Here is a 13,125-nt window from a genome sequence, read left to right as displayed (position 1 = left end):
GGTACTTTCCATAAGTTGTGAAAGGGCTGCAGTTGAATCATTTCTAGACTGTTCTCAACTCTTGGAGGGAGGATTGGCCTGAACAGTCTTCTGCTGTGACTTGGGCTGTGTATTGCCATATTCTATGAGTGCCAGGACATGAAAAAGGTTGAGAAGCACGGTTCCAGAGAAAGTTATTATTAAAAAGTGAAATTGAGTATGAGGCCAGTTTCTACCAAAAAGAACAGTGCTACTAAAGTTCCAAGGAGATCTTATTTGGTGTTATTAATAACAGTATTATTATCAGTTGCTAATTTTTCTGTGTACCCATCACGCTAGCACTCATGTTATTTGAACAAGCTGTTTTAAAGCTCACAACACCCCAACAAAAATGTATAAATTTTGATTGCATTTAATAAGTGAGTGAACTGAGACATGGCAGAATTAATTAATCTGCTCCACATGAAGTTGCTAGTGGGTGAAGAAGTGTGAGTTGAAACTCCTGCGGTCCAGCTGTAGAATCAGTACTGCTGTAGGACCACTAGGTGGTTACACCTTGAGGGAGTTCCATGCATGGATCTCAGACAATGTGAAATGATACTGTTCAAGGCTTGATGCATACATAGTCAAAACAACACATCAGAGTTCATGTTCAGAAATAGTTTTCTTTGACTATGCATAAAGATGAGGTTGATTCACTCTCTAAGAAAAGTGAATATGAGTCATTTTGTCTCCCTTCCAAGTCCCACTTTCAAAAATTATCCTTAAAATACATGAAAATAGAAACATTAGTACTATCAAGAGGTCATGAAAATTACTGGGTATGCTGTATTGTTATCTAAAAATGTGTGCCAAGTGTTACAATGGAAGTAATAATCAATGATTTATGTATAAATATAATCTACAAAAATTTAATTCATTTATGAGTAATATAAGATAAAAAATTCATCAAGAAAGAATGTCCATTTACCACTGGCTGAAAATGAAAGTTAAACAGGGACTATTTTTATTAAATCCAGGTTAAAGAAAAATATGACTAATGAGGACACTCAGTACAAAAAGTAGTTCATCAAGTAAAAAATGATTCTGCATTTCCCATAGAAAACAAAAGTGAGAATGCAATCATAATATGGAAGGAAATGACCTTTATACATTTACATCTGAATAATAGAAAAGTAAAACAAAAAACATTAAAATGAAGTTTAATTGAGCACTTCACAGGTTCCCTGGGTGATCCTAGGAATAATAATGTACACAATACATCTTCCCTGATTTCCAAAGGCACAAAGACATAATGCCACACAGATGAAAACTAAAGCTGAACTTACGGTAAATTGCATGAAACTGACTCCAAGTTGGAGAGTTTGAGAAATCAGAGGTGGCATAAGGAGGAAAGTAGACAGGGTTTGGAAAGGTAAGTTTAAATCTTTCTATGTAGAAACAGAAATTTGATGAAACTCCGGTCAACTGGAGGTCCAGCTTGGAAATTTGCTGTGTACAGTAAGTGATGACGTTAGATTGGTCAGAGTAAAAAGACTGAATTATGAAGACTGTATATCTGAAGAAAGAGAAATTCAGATGCAAGAATTAGGAATGAAATACTCTAAGTTGTGCCACAGAGAATGCGAAAATGGTATTGGCATTGAAGAATAAGTTAGTTGAATTGGTCTAAATATAACGCTGAGGTGCAGGGTGTCTATTGCAATGATAAAAAACATGATCTTGTTTTATATTCATTAGAGTAGTGACTGGAGAAAGCAGAAAGGAAAAGCGAAGAGATCTGATGGTTTGTATTCATAAAGAGAATCTACTGCTTCTATAAAAGAGAAAGATGAATTCATGATAATCTATCCTAGTGTCTAAATGGCGGTTTCATTGACAAAAAAGATCAGGAAAAACCAGCACATATTACGTACACATTTACGAACTTTGAGATGAGAATGCAGAAAGAAGTGAGTTGTTTTACTACTAATATCGATAATAAAACATTTGATAGACTTTTAGCTGTCTATAATAGGGTAATGGAGAACTTTTAAACCTAAAACCTTAAAAACCCTAAAGAGATACCTCAGATCTCTTCTAATTATAACATTTTACAACTCTATGTCAGACTAATTAAGAGCAACAGAAAGGTACTGGCAAGAGCAAAAATTTATCTATTCAGGTTTTATAGTCACCTATATTGAAAATGATGTTATGAGAGCTACCAATTAACAAAATATAAAGTGAGATGAAGATGATCTAAAGCAGAAACATAAATATAAACACATAAGTAAAAATATGTGAGCCACAAATGCAAGTCATATGTAACCCTACATTTTCTAATATCCATATTAAAATTTTTTAAAATAGGTAAAATTAATTTTAATAATGTTATATGACCCAATATATTGAAAGCATTATTGTTTCAATATGTAATCAATACACATAATTCATAATGAAATACTAATATATGTCTGAAATCTGGTGTGTACTTTGCACTTAGGTTGTATTTCAATTCTCAACTGCCATATTTTCCATGCTCAATAGCAATATGTGGCTACTAGTTTAGACAGTGCAAATCTAGCAGTCTTTCCAGAAATTCTGTCAACAGAGGGACAAAGATCAAAGCAAAGGCATGATCATTCAATGTAAAGCTCAAGTGCCAAGCAACCAGGGTGGGATTTTAAAACGATATTTCATGAAGAAAAATAACTGATTTAGTTTTTAAACAGCACCAGAGAAAATTCATAATAAACATCAAGACTGTAACATTTCAGTGAGTTTTGGGGAAGAAAAAAAGCAGTGTTAAAAGCTAGAAAGTTATAAGTCAGCCACAGGAATGTCACAAAAGCAAGAACAAAATCAGCTGGTAACCAAAAAAAAAAAAAAAATGTAGATAATGCATGTAAAAATGAAGTTCAGTAATCATGAGCTTGTATCTCTTTAAAACTATCTCAAATGTACAGAATAATATTATTTTAAAGACAATGTGTCTCACACAGACTTGATTAAAGACCTGAAAGTAAATGCTAAAACTATAAGGAGAAACATAGGATTAGGCTACAGTGTCTTAAGTATGACATCAAAAGCACAAATAAAAGGAAAAATAGATAAATTGGACAATAACAAAATTTAAAATATTTGTGCATCAAAGAACACTATTAAGAAAATGAAAGGAAAACCCACAGAATAGGAGAAAATATTTGCAACTCATATACCTCAAATAGATAAGGGTCTAAGATCAGGAACATATTTAAAAGCACTTAAAATTCAACAACAAAAAGACAAACAATTCAATTTAAAAAAGGCAAAGAACTTGAACAGTTGTTTCAAAGAAGATATTTGTATAGCCAATAAGCAAGTGAAAAGATGCTTAGCATTAGTCATTAGTGAAATAAAAAGCAAAGCAACAATGATAGCACTGCACGCCCATTAGGAAATAATAAGTGTTGGAGACGATGTGGAGGAACTGGAATCCAGACAAATTGCTAGTGAGAAAGTAAAATAGTTCAGCTATGTGGAATACAGTTTGGCAGTCCCTCAAAAAGTCAAACTGAGTTACCATATGACTGGAAATTTCACATATATATCCAAGATGATTGAGGACATATGCTAACAAAATACTTGTACGTCAATACTCCAAACAGCATTATTCATAATAGACAAAAGTAAACACAACCTGTGCCTATTAAATGATGAATATGAATAAACAAAATGTAGCATATCCATACGACGGAATAATACTCAGCCATAAGAAGGAATGAAGTACTGACATATGGTTTGGGTAATCATGAACATGTGAAGCATCAGGAAAGAAGACAGGCACAAAAGGCCACATAATATATGATTTCATCTGTATGAAATATGCAAAATGGGCAAATTCTTAAAAGCATAAAGTAGATTAGTGGTTGCTAGGCATTGGAGGGGAGGTAGAAATGGTGAATGACTGCTATTTAGTACAGGATTTTCTTTTTGATTTGGGGTTGATAAAAAAAAAGTCCTGAAATTAGATAGTAGCGATGGCTGTGCAGTGTCATGAATATTCTGAAAATTACTGAATTACAGTAAATAGAGTGAGAATAGTTTATCATTAAGCTAAAATGCAGAAGAAACAGAACAATACACAAGAAATATGAGACAGTATATTTTGAAAACTATCAATCAGAAAATCCAAAGATCTAAGGTAAGGCTTTTTATTAAAAAATCAAGTGATATTTCAGGAAGTGGTTTAGGGTACCTGGCCATCTCCAGAAACTATTTTTGAATCAGATTCTTCAAAAGGTTTGAAAAATGTAGATTATTAAGCTTCCTGTCAGGATAATAGAATCAGAACCTCTGAGCGTGTGGTCAGGATCGAAGATTCTCTCAAGGCAAGAGGATTTTTTTTATACTGTTCAATAAGAAAACCACCTAGGAGGTCTAGCACTCAACAAATGTACATATTATTTCCTTCCATAACATTTTATACAGACAATTTTAGGCCAAAATTATTATCAAGCACATCCTTGATAAATTTAAAGTCTCTAAAAGAGAGCAGCATCCTGACAGATTAGAAATTGGACTCTTCACTTTGCCTGGGGAATGAAGGGGAGCTATGACCTAGTTGAAATTCTTTCTCCTTTCTTCCCTCCAAATATTAACTAAGTGCAGTCACTGTTTCATTCCCTCCCAGGCCTCACTCTGGTTAGAAAAAAAGAAACCCACAAACATTCATGTGTAAAAATGTTTGAGCATATTGTATGCAAGAATTAGAACCCTCACCTGTGAATTAGAAAAAAAAAAAGTCCTCATCTTGCACTTTATAGCAGTGATTAAAAAGAGATAATTCATTCAAAACAGTTTGGCAAATGCTAACAAGGAGAGAGGGAGCGATAAAGAGAGAAGTAGTAACAGTTGCATAAATCAGAAGTAAGTATACTGAATGCATAAAAAGAATTGTTGCCCAAACATAGTCCAATGGTAAAGGTTGAGAGTGCCTGGGTTCGAATCAGAGCTAGACTGTTGCTAACTGGGTGACCTTGACTCCTCTGTGCCTCAGTGTTCTCATCTGTGCAATGGGATGATAATAATACCTCTCTCATCAGGCTACTGTGAGGACTAAATGAGCTAATAGATACAAAGTATTTGCAACAATAATCAGTACATTGTGTGTCTGTAATAGTTAAAACTAAAAGTAATTTTGTAAATCAAAACGATCCTTGAAAGTTGTGTTGTTGTTTAAACATAGTTAATAAGCTTCAAAGATGCTATTACACAATGAGACGCAACAATGAGATAGAAAGATTTTTAGGTCTAAATAGATATTTTCTTAGCTAGACTGAAAAGTCACATTCTTATAATCATTTTCATTTATCTAAATCTTTGACCTCCTACACTTCCATCTTAAAACAAAGACGGAAGAATGATCAACAATAAAGGGAGTGCTAGCCTCAAATTTCTTCACTTTTGTCTCCAAATTCCTGGCTAGAATCGGTTATAACTGTAGACTGGAATTCTTTATCATTGTAAACCCATATTTTATACCTACTGCATTCATATTTTATACATAATACTATTTACAATTGTATGCTTCAATTAAAAAAAAACACAAATGCTAAATTAAAAATAATATAAGTACTAGGTTTTAACAAATGTCGAGTGCCTGAATTCTTTTAACATCCTTTGGAAAAGAGGAGCATTAAACAATATAAAAATTTCTTAAAGACTATCCTTCTCAGACCTACAAAAAGCGGCAGTCTACAACAACCACCTTTACCAACAGGAAGGCCTCTTTTTGTTGACAGAAGAGGAAATTTAATGGTTATTTATTCCAACCCTTGGCAAAAACTATTTTTCTGAAGAAAGGTTTTCTAACCTTAAATTGATGCTTTTTATTAAAACAGTCACTTTATATAACTCTTCAGAAATCAGATGTACACTATAAAACCATTATTTAATTGCCTCCTTTCTTAATTCAGGATTTCTGGTATTGAGTTAGTCTTGTAATTTTATAGTCCAAAGGCAAATTTCAGGAAATTATGACTAGCATTAATGCTATTTCCAGAATTCTGACCAAATTATCAAACTTACAGCATTATGGAATGATAATTCATTCTGTAATAGTCAATAATTATAGCTTTGCTCCAGATTTCTTAACACTCTAATGCAACACTGATGTGACTTAGAGTAACTTTAACTTGTCAAGAAGCGTTTCTTTTACAAACCATTGAGGAATTCTGCTCTGGGGAAATGATCACTTCACCATTTCATCATTAAATTCAAGTTACTAAAGTTTAGATTAAGTGAATCAAAGAATATAAAAAATGTACATTGAACTGATTGACCCAAATACACAGTTACGCATTATGAAGCACCGGCTGGTAAGTGTTGCTAAAACAGATCAGAAGAGGAGAAAGGCACTTCATGGCCCACACGATGTGATGTGCTTGGTACATGTGTCAGGCTCCCTTTCCCTGAGTCCGGCTCCTTGCTCTTCACACTAGTATTACAATTGTTACCATATGAGGGGAGATCATTTAATCACTATTTTCTCTTTAAGTTTATGTATTCTGACTTTATACCTGTACTTCAGAATCTCACAGTAATTGACATAATAATATTATGATCATTGGAAAAGTATTAATTTTAATATTTATTGAGTGCTTGTTATATTCAAGGGATTATGTTGAGCTTTTTAAAAATCCTTTTTTTAAGCTGAGAAACTGACATCTATTTATATAAAGTTTTATATTTGGAAGTTGACATTTTAATTTAAAACCAAAGATGATAACATATAATGAAAAAGGTCACACTGGAAAAAGGAAATGCAACAAATTTTACGTGTGCTAGCTATTTGATAATTGCTGATGTAAATAGTTTAATGTCATTATTGTTGGATTTATTATTTTTAATGGTATTAGATGAAACTTCTCAATATGTCTTTATTTTCTTGTTTCAACAAAGAATGGCGCTATATTTGATATATAAGACCTAGTGTACAAGCTTCAAATTCGATTAGATATATCAAGTTTACACAAAGCCAAATGTATGAAAGGGGATCTTTTAAAAAAAACTTTATTTGAGAAAGGAAGAGACTTATAACAGAAGGCAAGAAGGGAAACATACAAACAATATATTTACAACACAAAACAAGAGATCACCTTCAAGGGTGTAAATTATAATAAATACAGTAGATTTTAAAAGAGACATTTATCCATTAAGTCTAAGATTATTTAAGTCCAGCTTTCCTTTTCACTGGTTCCAGGTAGTTTCTTGATTAAATTCAAAGACTATCAAATTCAAACAATTAACGTCCACCAACTGTACTGACGAGGCTCTCTCCAATGACATTATAAAAATAGGGTTTTTTTTGCTTGTGATTACATATCTTTGAAGTAATATTATACAAAAGTCTGCTCAGCCACATGTTCCTCCCCAAATAAAATGTATTTTAAAAGATGCACTATCCCTTTTTTATGAGATTGAAAAAAGACTTTGAAGAAAATGAATATTTATGAGATGGAAAAAATATACAATTTTATCTTAGGCATGCCATATTTTTAATGCAAAACAACTGACAAAAAAGTCATTTTAATATGAAGGAATATACTAACCAAAATATGTTGGTGATAAGGGAGTGTTGCCTATTATAGCTATTTGTCAAATTATCAGAAGGACTTTCATTATATGGAAAAGTTTTAAACTTTCTAACTTCTAGTTATGTTAATTTAATTTGAATGGAGACTTTTTAAAAAAGGATAATGTATCTTTAGCAGTAACATTTTTAAAGAAATATTTTTAAATGTCACAGCAAAATGTAAACAACACGTGCCAATAACATACAGTTGAACAATGTCTACATTTGGCAAAACTGCTGTATCTCCTTCGAAACAGGATACTACACCTTAAAATACCTCGGATTTAGAAATATAAATATTTTAATAGAAAAAACCTCACAAAGATTCTAGGTCAATTTGGATTATCCATATTAAAGGGGTCTTAATACAACGAACCTTTAACTAGTTTAACAAAAGTAAACCTATAAAACAAGGTAAACATATCAAAAGGGAATATGAAGGAAATGTTCCAGTGAAAAGCTTCCGTAACAATTTCCCTACTTGTGGTGTTATTTTCTTAGACAATAAATCAATTCATAGAGTGCCCTTTAAAAACAGAAAGAGTAAAACACTATCCTCAGATTTTTTTCCTACATTCCTCAGTACATGAATCACTTGGACTTCCTGTTTCCACAAGGCATTTCCTGTTCAGCCTCACAGAATCACTTTTCTGTAGGAGAACAGCAGGAACCTGACAAAGAACTGACTTAAATAAACATTGTCTTCTGTTGCCTTCAAAGTTGTTTGTATTTTATAACATCAAAGGACATAGTCCTTCTGAAGGTGCATTATGTACAAGTTAAATTATTTTGTGAAATCTAAGTTCCCTAAGTTTTGATTTGCCAAAAGGGTATGGTATATGCCCACGTCATTATGGAATTATACTTAAGAGATTCTCGCAACAATAAAAAATATGATACACCTTCTTCTTTGAAAATTGATTTTGACTTGATATCAGATAATAAACATACAGTTACTGTGTTTTCTGCAATTGTAGATACAATATCGTATCTGATTGGATCATATTGTTGCACATTACTTCTCATCGACATTTGCATCTGCTTCATTTGATCTTTTTTGATAGACAGTGTTATCAAATTACACAAGATAAAAGTAAAATGAGTAGTGCTATGTGAGACATAATGTCACATGTAAAATAGCACTGCAATTTGCATCTATATATTGAAAACCACCTGTATGCCTAATATTTTCAATTGCAACCTACACAATAACTACTGGCATGGTAACCAGAACATTTCTACATAACAAAAAAGAGAAAGGAAGGAAGGGGCAGATTACCTTTAACAGTGTTCAAGACTATAGTATGATACATTATATACAGTGATGTGAAAATTGAATTCTACAAGTTCAAAAAAATCAAAAACTAATAGAATGCTTCATTGATCAGACTGGGAGACCATATCCAGCAGTCACTGATCTCAACACATAAACTAAAAATAACAGTGAATTCGTTTTCCTTAGAAGTAGTTGGTGTAGCAGGCTTTGGGATGGATTTAAAGCCTCTTGATTGGATATTATATACCATAATTTTAGTGTAACGTATTTTCTTACCAGCGGATTTTCAATGAAACCTTGATATCTATATAGAGATCAGTAGATAGAGAGATCGCTATATGGATATATGCAGATATCTGCATCCGTAAACACTGAAATCAAATCATCCAGAGATATAAACTGATAGGAAATTATATGTTTGTCAATACCAGCAATGCATTTCATGTTCAGATAATGACTTTAATTACAAATCCTGGAGCTAAATCTTTGCCTATTACCTGTTGCATAAAAGCAGCCTGCTCCCCAGATTCCATTTCCTGGATCTGAGCATCTTCATCACTGTCCACTGGTTCCTCCTTGACCTTCACAGCCCCAACTTGTCCCAGCGTGTCATCCGCACAAGCACTGCTGTCGCTCCTAGTGCTGTTGCCACTAGAGGGCGCTCTGTCTTCCTGCATCGCCTGGTCCCCCTGGAGCTCTTCCTCGGCTTCCTCAAGGTGACTGCCTGGTTGCTTCAGTTGTTCTATAGATTTCGAAAGCAGCTGGAAGAGAGTGTGCAGGGATTCAAAATTCAATAGTTCTTGATGGTAACAGAGAAGCGAATATACTTTGATTTCTAATAACTCTACTTCAGTACACTCTGATTTCTAATCACTGAACACAAATGACAGAATGAACTTGAAGGCAACAAGTTTCCTCAGTAATACTAAATCTGAAGCAGTTTCCTTTCCACGTTGTATTGGTGTGACAGGCTGGGAATAATGAGGTCTTTAGTTTTTGTTGTTGTTTTTATCATTCTTTAATGCAGTTAGAAAATGGTGGGGGCAAAGGTAAATAAACTTTATCCATGGAGACCATGAAACTTTCAAAAGGATAGGTTTTTCCTGAGGCTAGTTTCTCCTCATGAGCCTGGAAATAATACTTTTCTCAAAAGAGAAAATGAGGTGATTAAATATTTTCTTAATCTCATTTTTCCACAAACATTAACACTTTAAAAGCCCGAAACACAAATGCTAATAGTTCTTCTTATCTGTATAATTTGCCTGTACCTACACAGTGAAATTCTAGTCAAATGATAAAGCACATTCTTATGTATACATTTGTTAGACACAGAAATAATCATTATGAAATTCTGAACTTCAAGAAAGTGCAAAAGTTTAAAAAATATTTGACAACACATTAAAATGTTTTATAAACAGACCCAAATGGAAAATTAAGAAATAAGAAAGAAACAAGGAATTACTTTTATTTTGAAAATTACTATTTAGACATTTTACTTATTTTAGAAATTAAAATTGAATTGAATCTTCAGAAGCAAATGAATTAACAAATTAATGATATAAAAAGATAATTGAAAATATACCTAACTTATACAATAGCAAAATATCATAGCCATGAAAGCTAAACAAATGGAGAAAAAATCCGAAGATAATTTCATCTCACATAGGTCATTTGTTTTGTTTCACAATAGCCCCATTGACTGATCATCTGTAGGCCTAGAACTGTGCTTGCAAGAGTGGTTAGAGTTTGACTTTTCTGTTATGTAAGTGCCTATGTAAGCAACATGCCAATTATTGCAACCAACAGCACGCTTATAATATCACCACCAAAGCATGAATACAGGTTTTTCTACATAAAATTCAAGTTTACCTCTGACTTACACCTAATTGGGTTTTTAAGAGTAAACACGTTTTAAAATTTGAATATTAAGTACTCACACTTTGAGGGACACCTCAACCTCTTTGGGCTTATAGACTTTCCTTCAGTTCACACAACCTCAAAGGGTCCTAAACACACTAATAATGACCTTAAGTTTCACTGTTGGTCAATTTTTTTTTTTTTTTGAGTTGGAGTCTCACTCTGTCGCCCAGACTGGAGTGCAGTGGCTGCTCCCGGCCACCGCAGCCTCGCCGGCTGGGCTCCAGTGATCCTTCCGCCTCAGGCTTCCAATTACCCGGAATTACAGGCATGCGCTACCATGCCTGGCTGATTTTTTGATTTATTATAGAGATGAGGTCTCGCTGCCTAGGCGGGTCTCGAACCCATGGGCTCAGGCAATCCACTCACCTCAGCCTCCCAAGGTGTGGGATTACAGGCTGAGCCACCGAGCCCAGCTTTTTGGTAGATTTACTGGGAGTGCTTATTCATTTGTTTAAGAAATATTTACTGAGTGCCAACTATGTTCAAGATGCCATGCTAAGCACTGGAAAAACAGTCATTGCCCTGCCCTCACAGAGCTTATAGTAAATGTCTTTGAAAAGCATCTAATCGATACATAGAGTTAATCTTATAGTTAAGTAACATAAATGCGTTGAAGAAAGAAACACAAGGTGTTATAAGAGCACATATTTGGGCTGGGTACAGTGACTCAGGCCTGTAATCCCAGCACTTTAGGAGGCTGAGGCAGGAGGATTGCTTAAGCCTAGGAGTCTAAGACCTGCCTGGGCAATATACTGAGACTTTGCTCACTACAAAACATTAAAAAATTAGGTGGGTGTGGTGACATGTGCTTGTAGCCCCAGCCACTTGGGAGGCTGAGGTGGGAGGATGACTTGAGGCTGAGGCTGTAGGGAGCTGTGATAATGCCACTGCCCTCCAGCCTGGATGACAGAGCAAGACCTTGTCTCAAAAATATATATATATCTATACATACACACATACACACACACACATGCACCACCGAAAGGCTAGCAGAGTTTGTAAACCAGAGTAAAATGTTGAAAGATGACGTTACAGAGAGTGATAAGGTTTATGATATACTTGGGTGGGGAGACTAAAATCTGGAGAAATAAAACATAATTTAGGGTAAACCATATATAAGACTTAAATATCAACAAACCTAAGTCAGGCATGATCAAGCCAAGAAAACATATGTCAATCAAAACTCTTATCAAAATGAAGAAAGCAAATTTAAGTATTAACTTCCTTTGGGTCTACAATATAACATCTGTTTTTTCTGGGTCGTCAGCATGAGGAAGACATTCATCTTACCATGCTTAAAATGCTTTTAAGTATTCTCTTGTTTTTGGAAACCATTTTCAGGACTTGTGCCCCAATTCTAAATACTAATCAGCATCTCCTGTTTTAAATACATCATACTTTGCACACTGCTGAGATTCTGGAGAAAAGAGGAAATACTAGACTCTTAAATTTTGACTACCTAATTGTAGGACCCCACGTAACTTGTTCTTAAAGAAAGAACATGCAGCAACAAGAAACACAAGCAATAATTTAAAGAAAAAGTTCCTCTCTTGGCTGGAACACCAGGAATAAGAACAATGGGTGGCAAACACCCACTCATTATTCAGAGAGAGAGAAAGACCATCAGTCAGTCCATCATATTACGTCCATCACTTACCTCAGACTAAATATAAAAGCAGGTTAGAGGCTCTTGTGGAAAGAAGGGATTTGTCTGAAAAAAAGATACTGGCCAGGCGAAAGAGGCTGCAAGCGCACCTCAGAGAAACTATCTGCAAGAAGACCGATGGCAACTCATCTTCTGGACAGATGCTCCCTGAGCTGTAGAAACGCTCCCTCTCACTACCATAGTGTAACAGGAAACATTAATGGGAGCCTGCTCATCACAGCCAGTGGACCAAGGACCCTTGTGAGGCAAGGGGACACCTCAGAGAGGTATTCAAAAGATCCTGCCAACAAAAGCCACTTGAGGATAGCAGAAAAGGCTATGTGCGCTATGTGGTCATGGGATAGGAACTGAGGGTCACTTGTGGAAGGTTAACCAAAGTGCACATGTGCACATGGCCAGCATCCAGAAAATGCCATGCCAGAAGTCCCTGCTTACTAGGGGTGTGACTCTGAAACCCCAGCCAGCTTCTGGATGTCTCACATTATAGGGAATATCCAATAACCAAGGGGAAGCTACAAGTGCCACCCACTAAGTAACAAGACTTTTCAGTTGCTATTCTTCTCTTTCCTATTCCCAGTGTCTCAGAGTCCTGACCTCCTAACCTTCAATAGTCTTGTCTTCTACTCTACCTCAGCTCCCAATATTGTGACCTTACCCAAGACTTGGTCTTTAATATTAACTGTCCCC

General features: G+C 34.7%; 1 protein-coding gene across 12 annotated transcripts in view; it reads right to left on the bottom strand.

Annotated features, from left to right (window-relative positions):
- Positions 1-13,125, bottom strand: part of HDAC9 (histone deacetylase 9) — a 512,743-nt gene that overhangs the window by 327,452 nt on the left and 172,166 nt on the right. For 10 of the 12 annotated variants that reach the window (XM_021710824.1, XM_021710828.1, XM_008054890.2 and 7 more), the window contains one exon: positions 6,998-9,613. In XM_021710824.1, the coding sequence (XP_021566499.1) occupies positions 9,299-9,613 (315 nt within the window). In that variant the 3' untranslated portion in view covers positions 6,998-9,298. Of the gene's footprint in view, positions 1-6,997; positions 9,614-13,125 lie in introns of those variants that run through there. The other 2 variants (XM_008054886.2, XM_008054887.1) reach the window with 1 other exon arrangement.

Source organism: Carlito syrichta, unplaced genomic scaffold, assembly GCF_000164805.1.
Source record: "Carlito syrichta isolate Samal-C Ts95f unplaced genomic scaffold, Tarsius_syrichta-2.0.1 Scaffold301572, whole genome shotgun sequence".
NCBI classification, from domain to species: Eukaryota; Metazoa; Chordata; class Mammalia; order Primates; family Tarsiidae; genus Carlito; species Carlito syrichta.
This window is presented reverse-complemented; position numbering and strand designations above follow the sequence as displayed.